Consider the following 24,045-nt stretch of genomic DNA (forward strand, 5'->3'; position numbering starts at 1 on the left):
ATCCGCCTTACGAACAACGTTCAGTCACCTGTGTCTTGCTGAGTCTGCGGACACAATGGGTATACCAGTGTTCCCCTCGTCCAAGCAAGTTTCCAAGCATGTTCAGTCAACATACAGACTGACGCGCTGTCAGGCTTCGTTCGTCGTACACAGGTATACAATACATGTGACAGGTACCGCGTACAGCAGCAGAGTAGAGTAATATACAATTTCGTCTCGTCTCTGGGTACCTCTTCAATACGATGTATGCGCGCGTCATTTTCGCTCGTACCTCTGACAGTTGAACGACCCTGACGAAGCTATCCAACAATTGATTGGCAGTCTACCATTCTCACATGAACATACCTCCTCCTCCTCCGCTACCTCCCCCAAATCCACCACCGAAACCACTACCACCGCCTCGACTCCCGCCTCCTAGCCCACCAAAGCCACCTAGCCCTCCAGTTCCACCGGGTCCTCCAAATCCTCCTGGAGCACCTCCTCTCCTGGGGTCTTGACCACGTCCACCAAATCTTCCTAGGTCCGGCCCAAACTCTCCGGGAGGAGGCAACTCGTCTCCCCATCTATCATCACCCACACCCACCCCTCCTAGGGGATTCCCACCTGATCCTGGGAATCCTCCGCCCGTCCCAGAAGGTCCGACTGGATCCCAACGGCTACCGGGGGGTTGTATACTACCGCCCGGGCCGGAGAAGTCGGGATCTAAACCTTGTCTCCTTCTATCGAATAGAGGATGATTGAAATCTACTAACATCCCTCCACCGTCTCTGTTTGGATTGAACTGACTTGGAGGCTGGAATGATCCTAAGGGATCGAGATCGCGTCTCCCGATAGAAGCTGGATTGTGAGAGTGTAAGTCGCGAAGAGGATCAATGAGTGGATTCGTAGGTGGTTGAGGTCTTGCTGGAGGGGGCTGTTGAGAAGGAGCTGAAGGTGGTGGATTTCGAGGTCCTGATCCTGAGGATCGACTAATCCATTGAACGTTGAATCAGCTCAATCCGAAGTGAATCGGCTTTTCACATTGATTGACATTGATTGTAGCTTGATGGCCAAAGCAAATATGTGAGAAATGCCGATGTGGGTCTACTTACGATTCTTCGTATCCTGGGACCTGAAGACCAGGTATCAACCTAGCGATTATTTCGGTCTTGTATTTCTCCACGAATATTCGCACACTGTAACGATCCCACATATTAGCTACAGAATATTGCTTTTAATGTAGACGGGATGCTTTGGAAGCAGACATACCTTGACAAAGATGTGAAACCCCAGCTTGTAGCCAAGTCATCACCTGCTGAAGGATGAGTAGAGGAAGAGGAAGTAGCCGAGCTCGGAATAGGGAACTTTGACGGATCTACCAGGTCTGACAGGACGATTGATAGATTATGCGGTTGACCGTCCTGAACAATTGAGTCAGAGCTGAGCATCATAAACTCATCAAGAAGGTGAATGTTCGTGCTCACCTCGGCCATAGCATCTATCTGAACTCTGCTTCCCATTCTACCGATCCTGATCCTGAATGATAAAGACGACTGCTCATGCCTGTACTGTAGACTATAGGTATCTTCCCCTCGCTCATTCCATCCAACACTCAATACGCCTTCTTGAGGTTGTGTGGAAGAATCTTCTTCAGCATCAACAGCTGTCGCCGTTTCGGAAGCACCATCATCTATATCCTCGACTTCGTTGTCGGCGGACCTCGTAGTCTGCTGTGTAGATTGTCCGGCGGAAGAAGACGGTGCTGGCTGAATGACGCGGAAGCGTAAGGAGGTGTGGATGGCATGGATGAGGATCGCGACAGAGTCTGTCGGTTTTGGTAGAGGAGAAGAGGTGGATCTGGGTGCAATTCGAGGGATGAGCTTTAGTAGATTCGTTGGATCAAGGGGGTTTGTCGATGACATCTTGCCAGGGGTGAATCGCTGCAGATGATGTTGATGGCTTCGTCTGGGAGATGAGAGAATCGTATTCACTGGGCTACAGCAGACAGACTCATGTATGTGCGAAAAGAGGGGAAACGAAAGAGTTGGGGAGGGCATTTATGGTGCTGTTTCCTGTCGTCATTATTTGGGCAAGGAACGCGAATGCGTATGGTGGAGGTCACAGTGGCGCCCGTCGATCCTTTTTGCTTCTCCTGTCTTTCGCCTTTCACCTTTCATCTCGAATTGCATGGTACTTCTGCTTCGAACTAGCCTTTGTTGTACGTCGGATGAGAGCATGCATCCTTCTGATCTGCTTGGCGACTCTTGGCATGCGTCGAGCACATGCATAAAAGCATCTGCGCCACTCCACCCTGCAATACTGATTCACCGCAGCACTCCTGGTTTTGGTCGATCACACAAGCGGGGCTCCAGCTCGTCCCTGAGCGATTCCAAGATGAACAACCGCTTAAAATGTTGAGCGATTTCGTTTTTCTCTTTCATGTCATAAAAGCCCACCATATGGCGGAGCTCGGCGGCTGAAGAAGAGACGAGATGCTGCTGTCGCTTGCTGAGAGTTCTGTCTGGGTCGTACAGAATATACAATATGTGGTACGTGCTTCAGAAAGCCCAACTATCCTGTTTCTCTCGAGCAGCGCGACTGATTTCAAGATACTCCAAAATAGATAGCATTGATTTTCGGTTGTACAACAATTCTCTTCTCTGTAGCAGCCTGGTACATTCTCAAGTGGCTCATACCCTCTCCTCTATCCCTTGTACCCTTCTACCGACGTACTGTAAAACCGAAAGATGTCCGTAAACCCAGAAATATCAAGTCGAAGGGGGACCTCAAGCCTACAGCAGCGGAGAGACGGACAGTGACTAGATCTACTACAAAAAAGCGGAATGCGATGAAAGGACAATCGATGTTCACGGATATCGGAACCACCATGTACTCAATGGTTGCATCTGGTGAGCTTGAGTCTGTTGACCGATATTGAGAGCCAGACCGACGAAATTGGTTGCTTTGCAGCTCTTGTCCTATGCTCGATTGCTTCTTCGGTGATATGTGTATTCTCCCTGACGGAAAGAGGATGTTATACCCTACGGCATATAGGCTTGTACGTACAGGCTCTTGGACGTCACATACCGACCAATACCCTGCTCACGGCACGTGTCCGATGCTGACTGGTACCGTTTCTGAGTATAGGCTGGAATGGCTGCCATGGAAAGCGGGGCTGAGATGCTATAGAACGCGGTGGGACTGGTGAGTATTCTCGAATACAAATGTCATCAGCAATCGAAGACTCTGCTCGAGGATTGACTCTATTGGGGAGCGTAGCAGCTGAAATAGGTTGTGATTCGGTGACACAGGTTTGCGAAAATTCTGGGAGAAGTATTTTTGGTATTCCTCAATGGTCACGATATGAGCTTGACCAATCTCAAGCCCTAGCACTCTTCGCACCGCACACAGAATATCTTAAAGCGCTGGATGAATCTGATTTCGACGCTACCAGAACATGTCAAAAGGAATTTCTGGCTCCGTGTGTTGTTACCACCACAGATTTGATTGTGATACGTGCAATAGCGTGACTGCACGCGATCTCAAATTACAAGCTCGGTCAGGTGAATCAAGGTATGCCGATCACCTTGTACTCATCATACTCGGTTATACTCCTGCAGGCTGCGGATAAGCTTCGCAGAATTTACGGTTGCACGTCAAACCACGCACGGACGTTAATTGTCTTATCAATTTCAAAATGAGGACGAGACATCATCTCGGCAGAACACGAATCCGTCACTGACGCCATCAATGCTGCCAGGGATGAGCTTGATTAGCAAACAGCTGAAGCCCAGAAGTCGTGCGTCTGGTATTGAACTGGCGGAAGAAGTGGTCGAGGGAGATGGATATCGATTGGCGAAATTAGCGATGACCGCTGCTCAGGATACATCGTCTGCTGCTCAGTCGACCTCGGATATCCTCATCAGCGCTGCAGAAGAGGGTATCGACGCCGCTGAGGCAGAAGTTAAGGTTCTGATTGACGGCGCGACAGAAGCATTGAGGAAGATCGAGCAGACAAGCACTGAATTCGTCGAATCCGAGGCGGCCAAAGAAGCTTGGAATAAAGCCGTCGAATCAGCGGCGGAAAAGACGGAAGAACTAGATACACTCTCGAAAGACGTTGGGACGGGTTCTGAAGATCAAGCACTGGAACATGCTCAGGTGGCGCTGGATGCAGTTCAAGCGGCTGCCGATTCAGCTTTGGTAGCTGCTTTCAAAGCGGTCGGAACTGCCGGAAGGTTTGGCGATACGCTCTTGGGCGCTAGTCAGCGGGGGCGGATTATGCCTTCATACTCGACATTGCATATTTCATCTGTGCGACACTAAGTGCGCCTATGAGACGGCAGTCATGGTACATGTCGAATCAGCGAACACACTCATCGATCTATAACTTATACAATAACCCATCTTGAAGGCGTCGAGTGAAACGCGTCTTCAAGTGCCACACTCAAATATGCATTTTCAAACTCCGAGGCAGATTTTTGTAATTTTCGATCTGGTATGCTAACTTCCTTTGATGTATGACGAATGCCACCCTGCATACACAATTCCCTGCGTACACGCGCATTCCTACTGACTGGACGACTGGACATTACTAATGAGCATGTATTCATTCATCTTCACATTCAGTCTCCTCCTCTTCTTCACAAAACCATCAACTTCATTCTTCAAAAGCGGTACATAGGGTGTCTCCTTCATTGCAGATCATCTTACCTCTTCCGCACCACCGTTCTTTCTCTTTTTCCACCTCTTTAAGAAGCCTACGACACGACTTAACAACGTGTCGTTGTACCGACCAAAAGAGAAGAGAAACAAGAACCGCCTTTCCTTCCCCCTTCCCCTTTTCCTGTCGTCAAGTGATTCAGAAAAGACAAAGACACAGCTTCAGAGTGGATCAGTAGCTTTAGTATATCATACAAAGGCTTCGTAAGTGATTTCTTCTAGACACATATACATACATATCACTGGCATCGTCATCGTTCGACCGAGTAGCCGAATCGGCCATTCTCATTTTCACTTTTTGAAGTGCGTCGTGTCCACCTCGGCTGATCATTTATCATCTCGTATATATTCCTTTGTCCTTGCCACCCTTCTTCCTTTTCTTCAACCTACTCACCCCATTCCTACTACTACCAGTCATCTCCACCTCTCGAGTCGTCATTCTTGTTCAACCGACTTACGCACGGCTCGTCTCGCGTAATCAGTAGAACGAATCACTCAACTTCCGAATCGACAGGCGATTCAACAACGAAGAAGGAATAAGCAAACGTCAAGCGCAGTCAACTGCAGACCTTCATTGGTTCTTCGACATTGCTCATTCACCACCAACTATCATATCAAAATACCTCTTTGTCGACTTAGAGATTCTTCCCAATTTACTACGTAACAAGAAGGAAGTGCAGCGCATCGGCCTATACCCCTGCCAACTCGCATAAGCCTTTTGCACCCAGCCGACAAACAACACTTATATCGCCACCCATCTCTTCTTTACACATCACAGTCATCATCGACGAAGGTACATTCTCCAGCTAAAGGAGAATTCGTACCTCGGCCCCTGGGTCGCTCAGGGTCATCACCCTCGACCGACATCATGCCTTACATCTACGATATGCCCTCTCGTGGGCACGGGCACGAGTATCACGCTCGCGACCGTCAGTCTCTCGAGTCAGACCAAGATTACGCGGACGTAGAGCTCCTCAAGCTGCTCAACGGAGGAGGATATCAGAAATCGGTCGAACCTCAGATGCGAAACGGAGCCTTCAGCAAGCCCTACGGCTATACTGAGAGAGTTGAAGAGGAAGAGGAGTACGATGTAAGTGTAGAATACCAAGGAGGCATCGAAAGCGTTTCTTGTCCAGATATGCTGACAATGTCTCCCTTTGATCAATCCTCGCTTTCCATTAACTTCTCACCCTCGAATGAAACAATGGCAACTCCTTTCGGCGATCCTCCTTTCATTGTTGATCTGTCACATTTGCAACAATCTCGATCTGCGGATATTTACGCACAACAGGGAGACTTCATGGTGAACAAGCGATACCCTAGAATGTCATTTGATGGTCGACCGTACCCTCCTGTGCCCCCTGAGGCCAGTACACTTGCTCGACCTCTTGATGACTGGTCACAAGAGGATACAATTCCCTTCAACAGTCAACACAAAATGCAGGCGCCTCAGCAGACGGCCGCCTATCAGCTTGATCGATATTCTGGCGAACCGGCTCAGTCTGTTCATCAAGGCTCCAACAACGTGTTCGCCTTCGACTCCGCCCCATTCGTCGAACCGCACCAGCAAATGGGATACGCTCAACAGCAGGCTCCAGCTTGGACCCCACCTCACGGTGACGGCTGGTTCAACCCTTTCCCCGGCAATTTCCATGCGCCTGTCCTCCACCCAAGATTGATTCATTTGCCAGAGCAGCCGATCACTCCCCACGACACTTATCGATACCCTGCCAGTCACGTCGATCAGATCTACGTTGCTCCTGTTGTTCCCGAAGTGTCAGCCGCCGACATTAGCGCTGCCTTCGCTACCTGGTATGCCAATCAGGTCATCAGTCTTTTGGTCACTCCTGGATCCTTCCGACCTGGTGTTGGAGGCGCCTCTGACGAGACATGGGGTCCTGCTGGTGTGGAAAGGGAATCTTGGCTTCGTCAAGGACGAACACCTCCTGATTTCTCCAAATCGTGGGGCAGGATGGGTATGACCGCGACACCCGAACAAGCACCCCGTAAAGTCAGCTTCAGCCGAAGACGACCGGAAGTTGAATTGAGAGATCCATACAATGTCGCTTGGGTGCACTCAATCAAGCCTTCGTCATCCTTTGTCAGCTTCATCCTGGACATGATTCAGCGTATGACGATCTCACCCGTCGCTCTTGTCTCGGCTGTTTGGTTCCTGCACGGTCTTGGCTTCCACGATGGCGACGGACACAAAGGCACTGAGCTTCGAGCTTTCCTGCAAAAGTATCAATCCTACGAGGCCGAGTCTATCGAACGAAGAGTGGCAACATTAGGCTTGATGCTCGCTGGAAAATGGCTGGACGACAACTCGTTCTTGACCAAGTCCTGGTGCGAGGTCACGACTATCCCTGTCAAGCAACTGGATCAAATGGAGAGAATCGCTCTGGCTGATCTCAATTTCTCGCTCCACGTACCGGTCTCTTCATGGGTCGATCACGTCAACAAACTCTACACTGCTTTAATCACTAAGATCCTACCTGACGAAGATGACGTCGTTGTCACGCCAGTCATAGATGAAATGGTGACCGAAGCGAGGAATGTGGAGCTCGAAGACCCTCAGTCTGCTTCGCCGACTATGCCTCATTACGAAAGAAGGGCTTCTTCTGACGAGTTGCCAGCCGCCGCTGACCAAGCGATCTCTAGAGATTGGGGTACATTCGCTCGTACTTACGGCATCTCGCTGCAAGAAGCGAGGGATCTAGAAGTGGATGTAGAGATGGAACGTGCCGAAAGGGATGTCAACGCCTTGTTAAATGATGATTACATGGAGGACAACGAAGATGATGAAGATGAGGAGTTCCTGGATTACGATGGAGCTAAGAAGTGGCTACCTTCCCTGTCGGAGCTTAAACGATCTGGTTCCAATTCCAGTGATACCTCCTTGAGCTCTTACGACAGCCTCAAGTTTGCGAATCGACAAGGTCACCCACAGACCTCGACTCAGCCCCTCAACGTTCCAGCTGAATTCTTGGATACCCCTCCTCGACAACGATCGTACAGCGATTGGACCCAAACCTCCACTCAATCTGATCACTCCTTTGATTGGGAACCATCGAATGACTTCCTCTACCCTGTCCATCCCACCCGCACGGAAAGCGGTGGATGTAGGAAATGCAAGGATTGTCAAGACAACTATGGATCTCACAAATCAAACGCTTATGAAAGTGCGGGATTTGTCGAACCTGGAATCAACATTGTTCAACCGCCTCGATACGAGACTAGAAGTTTCTCAAAACACGCCTCGCAGAAGAAATACCCTTTCAACCATGGAAACCATGGAAATGGAAATGGACATGGAAATGCGAACGTCAAGGATGGATACCCTGTCTCAGCTTCCGCGTCAAAGAGGTGGGGTCAACCCATAGGTGCTGTCAAGTGGTGAACCTCATCACTGACATTGTCTTCACAACGCAGATACGATCTGAAGTCTATCGATAAGAACGAAAAGCGAATCCGCTCGACGTGTTTGTCTGACAGGACCAACTTGGACAATTCTGATCGATTCTATTCTCCTTATCAACACTACTACGGAAATGTCTATTGATTGACCTTTTCTCAAGTTGTGTTGACTTTTTTTTTTCCAAATTCGTCTCATCGTTTCCACTCTCATCCCTTTTCGATCGAGTGAATCGCCAATTCACTTCACTTGTCTAAATCCGAAGCGCGAACATGTTATTTCTGCGGCGCACAATCGTCTACGTCAATTACAATAAGACACGGATACCCACCAGATATACGATATACGATATACGATATCACGAAGCAGACAAATTCCCTCGTTTTGTCGATCAGCAATATCGACAACGTACTCGATCATGTTATACCCTCCTTATACGACTATATATAAGGCCCTTTCCCTTTTCAAGGACACACACACCCCTCTTTAGAAACTCTCTAGCTACCGTTCGCTATTGTTGTTACTTTTTCTCATTATCTTTGTTGAATAGAAATGGGATATCTCTCCTACAACACTAGATTTCGTTTGTACATATTCATATCCATTGATAAAGTATCTTTGATAATAACCCATTGACGGGAGACTCGCTCTTCCTCTACTTTATTCCATTCAGCTAGATATCCGAGCTGATGATCTGTTCAATCCTTTTCACCGAGATTACCTTTTCACTTTTATGTTTTTTTTTACTTTTTTTTCTTTTTCTTCTCATCGTAGTCTGACTGTCTAATCTCAGTCTCATGTTGTATCTTTCCCTCTGTCATCCTCTTCCCCGCATCTCTCTTCAGAGCACAAGAAGACGAGGAAGAGGGTCAAGACTTCTATATCTATATAATCGATGCAACGTATTCTACGATGATGTTTCCTTCTTTGCATTTGCAGAGCTGAGCAAGAGAGGTGCAAGCGGATAATTCCCGGTTATTCCCGTTTGAAGCTTTGAGTGGCAAATACCTTCAAAAGTAGACGACAGGTTAGGGTCTTAGGGTTATTTGTATTTCAGGGTAAAAGTGCGAATAACAAACTTTGCTAATGTTTTATACATTACCGTAATTCGCTGTTCGCTGTCTTGGTCTTCGCGAGGAGATGGTTCGAAGAAACAACTTGTATGATTAGATGGATTTGGATTTTACAGTAAGTTACACCTTAGTTTAGTGCATTTGATCTTCGACTATATATCATCGTCTAGTCCCAGCCAGCAATTCGCTCTCGGTATAAGGGGGAGGAATGCCTCAATTGAGTGAAATATCCATCAAGGAAGGTCGATAGACATACATCTTACTTAATCGACAAAAGTTCCGAGTACGAGTACGCTTTGAAGCGAAAACACGGACCGATCAAAGGAATACAATAAATACATGGATTGTAATCACTACTTTTACTGTATACACTGGATCAAGATCAGACACCCGAGCACAGATCACCAGCGAATAGATTGGAACTATACAATCACAATCGCAAGCACCACCACAATTACACTAACGCTCAAACCAAATGACAATGTATCCTGACGCAGGTCCATCGCGTCCTTCAGCATCAGCGTCAGCACCAGCACCAGCATCGACATCAGGATCCACATCAATATCAACGACAACGTATCCTGGTGACCACACGTTTACCAGCAGTAGCAGTAGCAGTAGACTACCTCCTACGCCGGGTCCGCGATCATCTGCATCACGCTACGAAGAAGGAGAAAGAGAAAGAGATGAAAGGATGACTTCCAATACAAATGCCAACAACAATAACAATGGGATCTATCGTTCGTCAGGAGAGGTGAGTTTTGGTACCTGCCTTACTCAATCCCTTTGATCAGTCCTTTGTCATCGTTTCATCTTCATGTTATATCATAGCTTAATCTCCAATTCCATCTCCATTTTTATTTCATTCCCTTGATTGACCTGAAACTAATTCACAATTTATATTCACGCCTTCCTTCTCTGATTTGCTAATACTTGTCCTTGCATTGCATCATTACGATTCATCTACAATCTACAATCTACGCCTTACTATGTCTCGAAATAAATCATCACTACGCCAACGCCAACAACAACAACAACAACAACAACGCCGGAATCGTAAACAGCCATCACGATATGCTATTCCCCCATGGCAGAACCGTGGACCACCACGAACCTCGAATGGGTACAGACCAAGCTCGTCCTCGGGTCCAGGATCTAGACCACGATCACATACGCCCTCGCCACCACGTAGACCGTACGACCGCGAGCGCGATAGAGACAGGGAACGAGAAAGAGATAGGGATTGGGATAGATTCGACGCTCGAGATAGATTGAGCCTGGATCCACCTGATTCGTACAGAGGTAATAACGATTTACCGCCGAGGAGAGGATCAAATTTTGGCTTGCCCCCAAGAGACAGAGATAGGGAGAGGGAGAGGGAACCTAGTTGGTCAAGAGATGATAGGCGGTGGAGTGATCGTGATCGCGACAGAGACAGAGATAGGCGTGATGACTGGGATCGAGATAGGGACAGGTACAGAGATGAGCGTGGACCATTACCGCCTTCCCGATACCAAACACCACGTTCTCCTCCTCTGCCACCGCGATCACCCCCTTCTCGTCCTCCCAGATCCCTTAACTCTAATCCCAACGCTCAAACCCCTCCTACGTATTCAACGAGATTACCCTCCGGCCCTACTCCTCGATATCCGTCAAGTCGAGAGCCCTTCACCCCTCGCGAGAGTGGCAGCAGGAATTTCGATAGATCAGTCAGCGCAAGTGTACCAGGCTCAGGTCCCGCTCCGACCTCATATGGCCATTCTCGTCCATCTTCACCGACCTCCGTCCCTGGCTCGAGGGTGGCACGTTCGCAACGAGGTTCATCTAGTCCAGTAGAGTCGAAACGACCTCGGGATATCGATATTCCACCTTCTTCTGTGCCCATTTCTCAAATAGCCCTTCCGAATGACCGGCCTAAGATGACAGACCAAGATCTGGATCTGGAAGAAGGGGAAGTTGTGTCACCCGTACAAAATACAAGGATACCTTCGTGGTCGTTTACTGAGAGGAACAGGAGAGCTTCTCCACCACCCAGAACTTGGGATCGGGATAGGGATAGGGACAGGGATAGATGGGATAGAGATAGGATAGGAAGAGGAGATTCACCGCGTTCACCTAATAGAGGAGCTAGACGGAACTTGGACGAGTCATGGAGTAGTTCCACCCGAAATCGGAAGCGGAGTTCTTCGAATCCTACCAGATGGAATGTTGATGCTGAAAATTCGAGTGACTTGCAATCACAAGCACAAGCACAAGCACAAGCACAAGCACAAGCACAAGCACAAGCACAAGCACAAGCACAAGCACAAGCACAAGCACAAGCACAAGCACAAGCACAAGCACAAGCACCAGTGCAACCTCGATCTGGGTCTGAGTTCCGAGCCCAACAAAGGAAATCCACCTCACCTCAAAAATCTATACTCTTTCAACCTGAAGAAGGCGAATTAGCTCCACCCCCGACCGGAACTAGTCCGACCAACTACAACAATAACAATGGAGATATCATCGGGAAGGAAGAACATTTAGAAAGCAACTTCAAGACCGATAGACCACCTACACCACCGGTTCCCCCTCCAGCTGCAACTACCTCGGCGACCAGCGGGAATCTGCGATTACCTGATGTACCTTCTCGACCTGATACCCCAGCTTCTCCACCCCCTCCTATACGCACACAATCGAACAAGTCGCCGACGAAGTCACCGCAAAAGGTTGACACTTCAGAAGGTCTGGAAATAAAGGATGTCAATGCGATCTCAAACGGAAATGTTGCTTCTCCAGCGAATACGCACGACAAGCAATCCGACCCCAATCAAGGCACTTCTACTCTGGAAATAGATGGTGAGCCTGGGAATTCACGTTCGACGGCTGAAGAGGCTGATGATGTGAGCGGAATGGAAGTGGACACTGAACCGGTAGTCGAGCAGACTCGCGCTGTCGAAAGGAATGAAGGGCAGCAAGGAGATGAAGGGAACGGCGGTGATTTGGACATCATGATGCAAATCGACGAAACCCCGACCGCATCGGAACCTGAATCCGTGGAGTTCAACAAAACGGCAGACCAGGCAAATTCCATCGCTGCACAGGCGGAGGAAATCGACACGCCTAGCCTTGTGAAACCTCTTGAAGATCGCATTTTGGATGAGACAGATCAAGCTCGGCCTGTCAACGATACTATTATGGAAGAGCCAGCTGGCCCCGTGGTCATGCCGCCAGCCTCTCCCGCTGTACCTACCATTGAGACTTCACTGACTGCGGATCGTGTTCAAAGCGTAAGTCCCTATTATCTCTTGTACAAGGCTTCTGACTCAAGCTCATGCCCTCGTCCTTCTCAGACGACCGTCCCCAGCCCCTCAAAACCGACATTGGCTTCGAGAGAGCCGGACCCGGCCGAAGCCGCCATCAGTCACATCCAGTCACCCATGGTGACTAGCACGACGACGGACGCCACGACGCCAAGTACACCGGCCAGTCCACCCGTGCGACGTGTCACTATTGCTGAGCGAAGGGCAGTGCACTTGCCGCCTACCAATGGGTCGCTGTCGTCGCCCTTCACCGATGGGGAACCGAGAAAAGACCCGATGCCCACCGCTCACTCGACTTCGACCGACGCTGAGACCGAAGCCGGACCCAAGACAGCTGACATCGACGAGGACGATGCGCCTGTCTTTGACGATCTACCTGAGGAGATGAAACAAGCCAATCTTATTGCCGCCATCAAACGCAGACAGCTCACGAGCAAGGTCACCCTTGACCCCATTTCGATCATTGCATGGAATATCGCTGCTGCCCCAGCCCCTACCACTCGAGTCATGGCGCAGAACGAAGGAAACCGGAATGACTTGATAAGGCGAGCCACATCGTTCCCGCGAAGACATGGGAAAGTCGTGATGAAAGTTGCTAAGATAATTGCAAAGGACAAGCAGACACAAGAAGTAAAATCTGAAAGGCTGAGGACTGAGTATCTGGAGCTGGACCAGGAATGGCAAGAACACTGTGCCTTCTTAGATTCGCTGATGGAAGAACGAGGTGAAGTCCCAGCGGATCTGTATGCTGTTCCGGGAGCTCTACCCGTCACCACCCCAGGCCCAGTGGCGCCTACCACTCCGCTGCCTGAAGAATTGTACACGGCACGAGGTAACAGAAGAAGGGGAGTTGGGGATGCCGTCAACACTGAAGCTGAATTCGAGGCTATCTTAGCTGGTCTAGCAGATACAGCTGCAAAGGACCCCACATATCGAGCGAACAAGACGACAGCCGTCGTGCCTGACATGTTATCAGCTGAAGAACGAAGATTGCGGTATGACGATGACAACGATCTAGTCGGTGACCCACTGGCATTTTACGATTTCAAAGGGAATGCGGAACCTATCTGGTCGACGGAGGAAAGAGCAACATTTGTCAGGAGGTATATGGCTTACCCGAAACAATTCGGCAGGATCGCAGATGGGTTACCTAACAAGTCAGCCTCGGATTGCGTGCTTTATTACTATCGAACGAAGAAAGAAGTCGATTACAAGGGGATGCTAGCGTCCAAGAGAGGAGGTGGAAAGAAGAAATCGATTCCAATCAAAAAGGGAGGAAAATCTGCCGCGCTGTTGGCTGATCTGGATAGACAAAAGCCGACTATCTCCAACAATGAGATCGGTACTCCTGCAAAAGGTAGAGAGAGGGAAGAGTCGATGATTCCTGGAACCAGTGCTCGGAAAGGAAAATCAGCGCTCAATACCCCATCAAATGAGAATGGACCTTCTACCGGTGGACCAGGACGGCGAAGAAAGACTACAGCTGCAAGTGTCGCGTCCTCCGCCCTCAATGACGAAGATTCCAACGCTGCACTTGACTCGACGGTCACTTCTCGAGCGGGTAGCGAGGCCCCGTCCTCGATAATTGCATCGAAATCGAAATTACGAATGACCGTCAAGACTGCTAAACGCCCTCGAGTCAGTTCGATCTCGGACAACATGAATCGACAAGCAATCCCGCCATCGACCCCAATAGGTTCTACTCCTCTGGACCCGACTGTGCCATCGCCAGCGACCGCTTTGCCTTACGCCGCATCTCCAGCTGCGTTTGCGCCGTCAGACAATCCGATCGACTCGCAAGGTCAAGGCGCGGAGACGAATCTAGCTCAATCGGAACTGTTACCTCCGGTCAAGAGAGCAGGCAAAAGACGTAAAGTCCAAGCGGAGACAACGATGACCGATCTCGGTACATCTACGACGGCCGACGTAAACGGGACACCGCTTACCACGAATGTATTGACCAATCCAAGTGCCCCGCTGGGAACCGGACCAGAAGCTACCAAACCCGGCAGACGGTCCGCGACCAACTCGTATTGGTCAGTAGAAGAGAAGCGGAAAGTCAAAGAGCTGGTCCTGGTTCGCGGAGCGGATATCAAAGCTATTGCAGCTGAGCTCAAGGGCAAATCAGAGAGACAAGTCAGTAATTTCTTAGAAGGCCACAGGGGTGAATTGGTAGATAAGGATGGCATTCCGATATCTTTGCCTGCGATCACACCTGCTTTGGGGAATATCAAAGCTGAGGAGGATAAGAAGAGTCTGGCGGGCAGAGTGTCTCCTGTATCTTCTTTGGTGTGTCCTGATATTTCGCTTCATTGGTGTGATTCGTGACGAGGCTGATCTGATATGTTCACAGTCGGGCAGCGAGGTATTCCGATCTGCTCAGCCTACTCGAACGATCTACGATGCGTATCCTTCTTATATGGGTCAAGATCGATACGAGCCCAGATTAGGGATGTTCCCTCCAAGCCCACCTCATGCTGCGCCCGCCATCATGACAACAACTTCGAATCTGCCGGAAGCCTCGCCGCTCAAACCTGTCTCACGCACTGGCGGCATGCGTATTTCAGCTTTGCTGAACGATGATGGACCGGCTTCGAGCACAACGATCCTGGATAAACGACCAGGTACCGCCCATTCCAACCCTGATACGATTGATGCTGCTTCGGACGGTACCGTCGATGATCGAGATTTCGATGGCATGACCAGACCCTCACCCAGATCATTACCTCCTTCAGTTACCGTCAATCAGTCAGCTTCGTACGGCAGATACGAGGAGCAGAAGCAGACGGCCCACAACCCGTCGAGGCCGGATCTAGATAGGTACCGAACTTCAGCTTCTGTACCTGCTCAAACGGCTCTGTCGGCCTCAGCTTCATACCCTCCGGCAACGTCTTCATGGTCCAATGGTCCAGGCCCGGCAACGGCAACGACAGCGACGACGTCCCAATTCGCTAGGAACGACGCGTATAGACATCAACAAAGAGCAGCAACTACGACTCCTGTTCCTCATATACCGCGCTCGCATTCTCAAACACATAGACCCTCTTGGCCTGAACCTTCTCATCATTCACCACATGCTACTCCACCTATTCCCCACCCCCACTCGTCTCATTCCTACGCTACCAATACAAGCAGATACGAAAGAGATCCACCTCCTCGAGCTCGAACACAACAACAACTTCATCCGGGGTATGAACATCGACCGAGATACGCCGAATATGAATATGACTATCCTCGAGAATACCCCGGTGGAACTACTTCCGCTTCTGCTTCTGCTGCTTCTGCTCCGCCATCAAATCAATATCATCACAGCCACAATCATCACCAACATCACTCCCATGGACACGCACACGCGCACTCGCATGTCCACGCAAATGGACAGGGACAAGGACAAGGGCACGATTTGCCGCCGCTGAGAAATGTCAGTGTTGGACCACCTCCTTTGATGGGTGTTAGTCCCCATCAATATCAACATCATTAGCTCAGGTCGAATGGATGATAACCGCCCGGTGATGGTGAAGCTCGCGGTGAAATCCGAAATTCGGGTGCCTCTTTTCCCATGACACGACGATGCAGGATGACCCACAGACCGTTAAGGAGGTACCATCAACCCTTATCATGTCATGTCACGATAAGATTCCTTTTGATGCTGGCTTGAAGTAAGGAATTGCGGGGACAATTGCGGATCACAATCCCCGTTCTATTTTTTGCGTCTAGCTTCGGTTCAATGAGCGAGTAAAAGGAAGGTAAGGAAGGGTTTTTTTGCTGCGGACGTCTGGTCTGAATAGTACTCGTATATTTTGCCGCTTTTCTTCGCTACGTACACATCTGATGACAGTCAACAGTCAACTAACAATTCTGTATGTTGTATTTGTATTTTTCTACTTGTATTTGTATTCCGAATTCTCTGTCTCACTATCACACTATCACGATGAATGGTCACTGTAGACCGTGCGGATGTATAGTAGCTTTACTGTAGGGTACAAAAGGATCCTCCTATCAGGTCCAGAAGCGATCAGTAAGAGGCAGGAAGCAGGAAGCAGGAGGCACAGTTGTCGTGTTTCGAGATTAGCTGAGGTGAGGTAAAAGGACCCGAAGAGTGCCTTACAAGTATCGATGAAAAGTGGATGTTCACTCGTGTTTTCGGATTCTGCTTCAGAAGCTATATACTGATTCTGTCTCGGAAGGATGAAAGCGAATAGTACCGCGTGGGTCGTATACTCGTATTGTCGCATTCTTATCATGATTACAATGAACGTATAAGAACACGTTGAATGATCCAATTATTCTTCATTACGATCACTTAATCTTACTCTCGAACTCTTTCCACAATTCAACTCACAAACGTCAGATTAAGCGAAAGCCAATTGACGTCTCGAGGTTACGGTAACGGTAACTTGATATCACGAGTAAACACGCCGTACGGCATATTCGGATGAAGCGAGAAGTGAGGCTTTGAGGTGAGGTGAGGCGAGTCGAGTTAATTTAGGGCAACCGGACTTACGGAACGACCCTTAAGATTACCTAGGCCTCTTCATGCATCTGAAATAAAGTTGACAGGTGATTATATTGCTTTACAGACTAGACCTCTAGGCTTTAGCGAAAGTGAGTAAATGAGGCCAACGGATAACCGAACGGATGGATGGACGGACGGACGGACGGACGAATGAATTTGACTGAATGAATGATTGAATGACCTCATTTGATCCAGCAATTCAACCTATCCTCTCTCGCTCATTCCCTTCACTTCTGTTCGCTTCACTTCGACATTCGTCTAGACTTCACTATTTATCACGTTGTTTTCAACTCGACAGTTAAGGGGTCGAGGGATCAGACCATCACAGATTCGACAGAAACAACAATTGCTCTTTCACGAATCGGTGTTCCGCTTTAGGGGTCTTTAGGAGTCTGAGAATCGTATCGAGCTCGAAATTGAAGTCAGATCGAAAAGAGGACATATCACCAACGATACCAGTCATACAATCGCAGCAACTTCGCAGCTCAGAAACACAAGCAGATCGCGACGCATCAGACCATTAATTCATACATCTTGGGAGAGTTGTCAATCGACCTCGAGTTGGCGAGTACAGTCTACATCATACACAATAACAAACGCGAGACATGGCGTCCTCTTCACGATCAAGAACTGCAGAAGTGGAAGAAGATGTGGAGACTATATTAGCTAGCGGGCTGGTTACGCCGACGCGAAGAGGGTGGAAAGGGACGATAGCGGTTGATATGGATGATGTGCTCTGGTGAGTGTATGCTTGATGGCGTCGAATTACGCGGGCAGGGGTGGTAATGGGAAGTCTTCACCTGGGAGATAATAACGAGAGACCGGGAAGGCTTGAGGCGTATCGCGATCAAAGAAAAGAGGCGTTCATTCTTGCCTCAATCAAATAGGATCATTTGCGCTGATGCAATTGCTGATGCTGATGATTCTGCATAATGGGAATAGTCAAACGAACGCTACTATCGTGCACAGTGAGTGTGCCTTCGCGTGATCGACTCGCTGTACGCTGTATAGATTTAAATATTGAGCTGATTCTGATTATTATTGTATTTTGCGCAGTGCACAATGAGCTGTTCGACACGCAGCCTCCCTTGACCTTGGCAGATTTCAAGAATTACTTGTATTGGATGAACAGGGGATGGGGGACACCGGAAGAGACCGTTGATATGGTTGTGAGTGTATTTCCGATTACATTTACCCACCCGTCTTCGTCTCACCCGCCCCACAATGTAGCGTAAGGGTATGGATATTAGATGAGATGGGATGAGACTCGACAGCTGACTTGACGTATCCTGCCAAAAGGCCCAATTGTATCAAGGCGGATTATACATGAGAGCACCGCCTGTGCCAGGGGCCAAGGAGGCATTGCATCGACTGAAAGATCTGGGATACAAGTGAGTCAATTTTGTGTCGAGGAACATGGTTCTAATTCTGGAATTGCTATTGAGCTGATCGAGATTCTGTTGGATGGCAGTTTGGTCATCATTACAGCTCGATCGGAGAATCAGCGAGCAGGGACGGAAGATTGGATAGCGGAATATCTACCTGATAGTGAGTGAAGGGGCAGTACGATCGGTTTTTGAGATCGAATTCTTTTTCGGCCTACATGATCAAGCGAAATTGTCAGAGTTAAAAGAGATGTTTCGAATCGAGCTGATTCATGCTCGACGTAGTTTTCGATGAGATCCACTTCACAGGAGCATTCCAGCACCTCGAGCCCACGCGAGAAGAGAAGGAAGGTCACGTAGCTAGGAAAGCGGTAGTATCGCATCACAAGCGATCCAAAGCTGAGGTGAGTATGGCGACGACACTTCACTTTTCTCACACCTCACAGAGAACCCTTCGCCGCATAATCGCCCTCAGGCTCCTTCGAGTCGATGATCACCCTTCAAAAAAAAAGGCTAATGCGTCTTCGTTTGGGGGAACTTTATGTTAGATAATACACTCCACATCATCCTTATTCTTGATAGACGACTCCTCTGAAAACGCATACGACGTAGCGACATCCACGTATCCTCATGACGGGCCAATCAAAGTACTGCTTTTTGGCGATTATCCATGGAACGCAGTCGTACACGGAGACCCTTCATTCCCGAAATCTGCGGTGGAGGGGATGACATATCATGAGAAAGTCAAGAATGGTCTGTTGGAGGAATACGAGAGTATACGTAAAAAGAAATTAGAAAAGAAGTGGTTACCACCTGGAGTGGAACGTGCTGGTGATTGGGAGAAAGTCTTGGGATGGGTCGAGAGGTTTGATAGCGATAAGCAGCGATCGCAGGCAGAAGTAAAGGGAGGGGATGCTGAGGGTATATGATCTATTGCCTGGACATGGCGATCTCGATTAGACCTGGGGATCAGGTAGGCGACCTCATTCAACAGGATATCCAGGTCATCTCAATTTATCTGGATGGTGGATCAGTTTGGGTGGTAGATTAGAAGTTGTCGATATGAGCCATATTGGACTAACAAGATCGGTTGAGAAAGAGAACCCATCGAGCACCAGAACCAGAATACTTGCCAAGATGGACAATGTACAAAAGAGTATCGGTTAACGATATGAGTCTGGTTCACATGATCCGTTCGTGATTAGATATCACAGATCGATCCATTATATGCATTGTATGACATCAAGCGCAATTTGCGTCAAACGCCAGAAGAAAGACATTTCACAGTGTCAAATCGAATTCATTCGGACAAATTCGACTTGCCCCGCTCGGGCAAAGGGAACAGATGACCCTTGCCTTTCCATTCCTTGCTTCCCGCTCGTAGCCTTTCCACGATCTCTGTCGTACTGAGATTCAATTGTGCTTCACTCGTTGGCCAAGAAGCATCGTTCCATGCCCTCTGCGAGAGAGGCACACCGAGTCGATTCAACGCTTCGTCCGATTTACTAGGTATTATAGGCTGAAATAAGATAGAAGAGATTCGGAGGGTATGATATGCGTATACAATGGCTTTCGTCCCGTCTTCGGAGGACCAGGGAGCGAGATTCGTAAATAGTTTATTTGCCTATCCCGATTCATGATGTTGTCCGACCCCCGATATCATTAGCTTTGTTCTATCGGTATTCGTGTATGAGAGGGATACGGAATGCAGAATGCGGACTCACAGCAGCGATACAATCCATCACGCTAGCGCAAGCACCACTGATGTTATAAGATTCCATTTTGTTTTCGAATTCCCCCTTCAGCCCGCTCAGGAGACTATCGAGCTCTGGATCTCTGTCTTCTGAATTTTGGGATGAGAAGTCCAGTTCCCTGTTTGCCTTTTTCAACATCTTGCCGCCTGATATACGCGAGAGGAGGTTACCGAATTGGTCGGCTAATATCCTATAATGTACTTCCACTTGGTCCGGTGCGTAATCTATCACCCAAGAAAGAAGAAGGGTGAGAAGACCACTTTTGATTTGATGTTTCCTCGATTCCGAATCAGGGGGGAGACTCACCTGCGTCATCTGTAAGACTGCCTCCGACTCTCATGAGATACCACCTGACGCCGTCGACGCTCCAGTCTCGCATCGCTTGAATAGGGTCGACCACATTCCCCTTCGATTTTGACATCTTCGATTTGCCCATTGTCCAATGCGCGTGGGCTATCACTCGTTGTGGAGGAGCCAGCGATGCTGATGTGAGGAGAGCAGGCCAATGTATTGCGTGGAACCTTCGGAAGGCTTTGTCAGTTGAATTTGACGCATTGCCAATAGTGCTCGAGCGATACTCACTTTGTTATATCCTTCCCTACTACATGAACATCCGCTGGCCATCCGTCCATCTGGTTTGGATATCCGGTCACAGTCAGATAATTGATCAGGGCGTCTACCCACACGTATATAGACTGTTCGGGATCATTGGGCACTGGTATACCCCATTTCACTCTTGATTTGGGTCTTGACACAGACAAGTCTTCCAGATTGGATATCTGTGATAATAGATGTTGTCTGACTGATGGAGGATGTACAGCTAAATGAGGTTGCAACATCGGATTCAGCTGACCATCCGCATGAGCCTAAGACTGAATGGGAGAACATAAACCAAAAACCCACATTCGGGCTTGGAGAGCCATTCCCTCAAGAAATCCTTGTAGGAAGACAGCTTGAACTTCCAGTTCGTCTCTTCTTCCCAAATGACCTCGTTCCCACTTTCTAAAGCTATCATTACCCCATCCAATTCCCGCTTAGCCACTTGTGATGCTGCGTAGAACGACTCGTCCGATATCGAATACCATCCAGAATGCGTCCCCTTGTATATATCTCCTCGCTCAACCAATCGACCCTATAGATTCAAAGCGTCATTCATGGACGTCTGAATAGATCTTTGAGCGTGTGAGATCTAGTGTACTCACCCAGAAATGCTCTACAGCTTTTTGATGCCGCTCTTCCGTCGTCCGTATGAAATCGGTATTCGAGGCATGAGCTAATTTAGCCAGATCCTAAATCGCGCAGATATCAATTTCAATGCATTCAAGGCGATCTTCTGCCCTTCTCACGGCTCACCCTGAACCTCTCCGAGACATCATCGCAGAATTCTTGTTCACCTATGCCTCGAGCTTTCGCGGCCTGCTGTATCTTCATACCATGCTCGTCTGTCCCCGTAGCGAAAATTACTTTCCGTTTTGGATGGCGCAGCCGAGAGAATCGGGCCAACACATCTGCAAGGAGAAGGGAATGCAGGTGACCTATATGAGGGGCTATTCATGTACGGGCGAACTGGTCAGCCTGGACTCCAGCGCGCTTCGAAAAGATTGTGGACGAGACATACCAGCATTGACGTAAAATATGGGTGTAGTCACATAGAATGGCTTCGAGGATGATGGATCGCCCACTGGTGTGAACAGTGAGAGTATACGAGATGAGGAAGGTTCCGAGGTCGCGACGGAGTACTGTTGGGTCCGGCGACAGGCTAGAAATGGTTGAGCAAGGGGAATGGCTCGGGGCCGACACGATGACAGCAGCCGAGGAATGTGTCTGCGCATTTTTCTCGCGACGTAGTTCCCGTTCCTAGCTACGCGATGAATGGCTCTTCTCGACAGTCGCCGCGGTTTGATGATGGATAGCTAGCGAGTGTAGGTCTCTACATGCTCTTACTTTTGGCCTTATTATTGTGTCCATGGATGCGGAACATTTCGAAAGATGCAAAGTGGAGGTTTCCTGTTGCCACGTGGTCTGTTTCTGTCACCTGGCCGAGAAACGTCAATTGAGCAAAAGGTTACGAAGCCAAATTCCAACCGATCGATCCAATCTCACAGCTATATTATTGCCAAATTGACCTTGTCTCTACAAAACATCTCGCATCAGCCTTCTACAGTGTGAAGCCGGGCCGGACTAAGACAGGATCAAGATGAACAGATCAGGAGGAGAAGCATTTGCCAAGTTGGCTCAACAGCTGAATCGAGCGAGATTACAAGCTAGCGGCGGCGGAAGGGGTGGTTCCTCAGGAGGAGGTGGACAATTCCCAGGTGGGCCTAAAGGGTTCTTGGCTGGTGGAGGGGCTATTGGTGTATTGCTTGCCGGAGGTATAGCGCTGAATTATAGTATTTTCAATGGTGAGTCTTACGGAAGAAGAAGAGAAAAGGAAGTGAGCGGCGGACAACGGGCTGATTAGACGGTGTAATCCAGTCGATGGTGGTCATCGAGCGATCAAGTACTCCAGAGTGCAAGGTATCAGACCCGATATTTATCCTGAAGGTACACACTTGGTCGTGAGTACGGTCACCTGCATGAGGTATTCACCTGTGATCAAGGAAGCTAATTAAACGAGCTCAACTTGCAGTTGCCATGGTTCGAATCTCCTATCATATACGATGTCAGAGCTAAGCCAAGAAACATCGCTTCTCTGACTGGTACTAAAGATCTTCAGATGGTACGTGTCGTCACGAGATGCGTCGGATCGGCAGTCGCTGATCAATTGTGCTGTGCAGGTGAATATTACTTGCCGAGTGTTGTCCAGACCATCAGTGAACGACCTTCCAACCATGTGAGCCGCTCTTTTCAGCTCTTGCCTCCATATTGCTAGCATGACTGCGCTGTAATGCCCTCAGAATGGATGCTGACTTGCTCTTCTACTTGCTGTTAGCTACCGAGAGCTTGGCACAGATTACGACGAGCGGGTACTTCCATCAATCGTCAACGAAGTCCTCAAATCGGTAGTAGCGCAATTCAACGCCTCGCAATTGATCACCCAACGAGAGATGGTATCTCGACTGGTTCGAGAGAACCTGACGAGGCGAGCAAGAAGGTTCAACTTGATTTTAGATGATGTATCTATCACACATGTGGCTTTCTCACCTGAGTTCACTCATGCGGTAGAAGCCAAGCAGGTCGCTCAGCAGATCGCTCAACGAGCTGCCTTCCTGGTGGATCAAGCTATACAGGAGAAACAATCAATCATCGTCAGGGCTCAAGGTGAAGCTCGATCTGCCGAATTGATCGGAGAGGCTGTCAGGACCAACAAGGGTTTCTTACAATTGAGAAGATTGGAAGCTGCTCGTGAGATCGCTGGAACCCTCGCTCAGAGCGGTAACAAGGTGATGCTGGATGCCAAGAGTCTGTTGTTGAATGGTCAGTACTTAATCTAGTTGCTCTATTCTTGGTAGGGATATTTCAGCTGATATTGTCGATTCAGTTGCCGATGAGGATGTTATCAATTCTTCCACAAAGAAGTAGATGGATTAGGTGTTTTGGTGAAATGACGGGAAGGGTAACCAGATAGTATAATGTGTGAATGACGACATGCAGCAAACATCTCATTACTGCCTGCCGAGTATGGTCTTCGTATAGAAGCATAAGCCTCGGCCAACATCAGACATAGGATGAATCAGATTCGTATGGGTTGCATTATTGTTTTCCTGAACAACCTGATCTTCCAATCGCTCGTGTCGTGATCGTCACGCTTCATTCGCTAAGGGATGCCGTGTGCATGAACCAATCTTTCGGAGCGGCTCGGCTGGCCAGACAGTCGGGTCGGTAGGATTGGGTTGAACTGATTGAGCTTGAGCTGAAATTTCTGTGATGTATTATCTTATCTGCCATGATTTTGGGTG

The 24,045-nt window shown here is 48.8% G+C and overlaps 8 protein-coding genes across 8 annotated transcripts; 6 read left to right on the forward strand and 2 right to left on the reverse strand.

Moving 5' to 3' along the window:
• Positions 1-331: 331 nt before the first annotated feature.
• Positions 332-1,901, reverse strand: I303_104235 (uncharacterized protein; the record flags this gene model as incomplete). Its single annotated transcript, XM_018408083.1, has 4 exons — positions 332-968; positions 1,092-1,175; positions 1,249-1,400; positions 1,464-1,901. The coding sequence occupies 4 exons, from the start codon at positions 1,899-1,901 to the stop codon at positions 332-334; spliced, it is 1,311 nt and encodes a 436-aa protein (XP_018263294.1).
• Positions 1,902-3,741: 1,840 nt separating this feature from the next.
• On the forward strand, positions 3,742-4,305 carry I303_104236 (uncharacterized protein; the record flags this gene model as incomplete). Its single annotated transcript, XM_018408082.1, has 1 exon — positions 3,742-4,305. One exon carries the CDS (start codon positions 3,742-3,744, stop codon positions 4,303-4,305), a length of 564 nt encoding a protein of 187 aa, XP_018263293.1.
• A 1,264-nt stretch (positions 4,306-5,569) lies between these two features.
• I303_104237 (uncharacterized protein) lies at positions 5,570-8,101 on the forward strand (the record flags this gene model as incomplete). Its single annotated transcript, XM_018408081.1, has 1 exon — positions 5,570-8,101. The coding sequence occupies one exon, from the start codon at positions 5,570-5,572 to the stop codon at positions 8,099-8,101; it is 2,532 nt and encodes an 843-aa protein (XP_018263292.1).
• Positions 8,102-9,670: 1,569 nt separating this feature from the next.
• I303_104238 (uncharacterized protein) lies at positions 9,671-9,979 on the forward strand (the record flags this gene model as incomplete). The annotated part of the gene is made up of 1 exon (XM_065968932.1): positions 9,671-9,979. One exon carries the CDS (start codon positions 9,671-9,673, stop codon positions 9,977-9,979), a length of 309 nt encoding a protein of 102 aa, XP_065825004.1.
• Positions 9,980-10,178: 199 nt separating this feature from the next.
• Positions 10,179-15,972, forward strand: I303_104239 (uncharacterized protein; the record flags this gene model as incomplete). The annotated part of the gene is made up of 3 exons (XM_018408080.1): positions 10,179-12,458; positions 12,522-14,780; positions 14,845-15,972. The coding sequence occupies 3 exons, from the start codon at positions 10,179-10,181 to the stop codon at positions 15,970-15,972; spliced, it is 5,667 nt and encodes a 1,888-aa protein (XP_018263291.1).
• A 1,640-nt stretch (positions 15,973-17,612) lies between these two features.
• I303_104240 (uncharacterized protein) lies at positions 17,613-19,321 on the forward strand (the record flags this gene model as incomplete). Its single annotated transcript, XM_018408079.1, has 7 exons — positions 17,613-17,746; positions 17,950-17,975; positions 18,064-18,176; positions 18,307-18,398; positions 18,479-18,555; positions 18,678-18,796; positions 18,941-19,321. 7 exons carry the CDS (start codon positions 17,613-17,615, stop codon positions 19,319-19,321), a joined length of 942 nt encoding a protein of 313 aa, XP_018263290.1.
• A 371-nt stretch (positions 19,322-19,692) lies between these two features.
• Positions 19,693-21,978, reverse strand: I303_104241 (methionine-tRNA ligase; the record flags this gene model as incomplete). The annotated part of the gene is made up of 8 exons (XM_018408078.1): positions 19,693-20,016; positions 20,117-20,370; positions 20,453-20,667; positions 20,729-20,966; positions 21,050-21,278; positions 21,349-21,435; positions 21,500-21,693; positions 21,765-21,978. The coding sequence occupies 8 exons, from the start codon at positions 21,976-21,978 to the stop codon at positions 19,693-19,695; spliced, it is 1,755 nt and encodes a 584-aa protein (XP_018263289.1).
• A 365-nt stretch (positions 21,979-22,343) lies between these two features.
• Positions 22,344-23,668, forward strand: I303_104242 (prohibitin-2; the record flags this gene model as incomplete). The annotated part of the gene is made up of 6 exons (XM_018408077.1): positions 22,344-22,548; positions 22,622-22,704; positions 22,776-22,865; positions 22,924-22,979; positions 23,079-23,563; positions 23,628-23,668. 6 exons carry the CDS (start codon positions 22,344-22,346, stop codon positions 23,666-23,668), a joined length of 960 nt encoding a protein of 319 aa, XP_018263288.1.
• Positions 23,669-24,045: the final 377 nt, after the last annotated feature.

This window comes from Kwoniella dejecticola, chromosome 5 (assembly GCF_000512565.2).
Source record: "Kwoniella dejecticola CBS 10117 chromosome 5, complete sequence".
Taxonomy (NCBI): domain Eukaryota; kingdom Fungi; phylum Basidiomycota; class Tremellomycetes; order Tremellales; family Cryptococcaceae; genus Kwoniella; species Kwoniella dejecticola.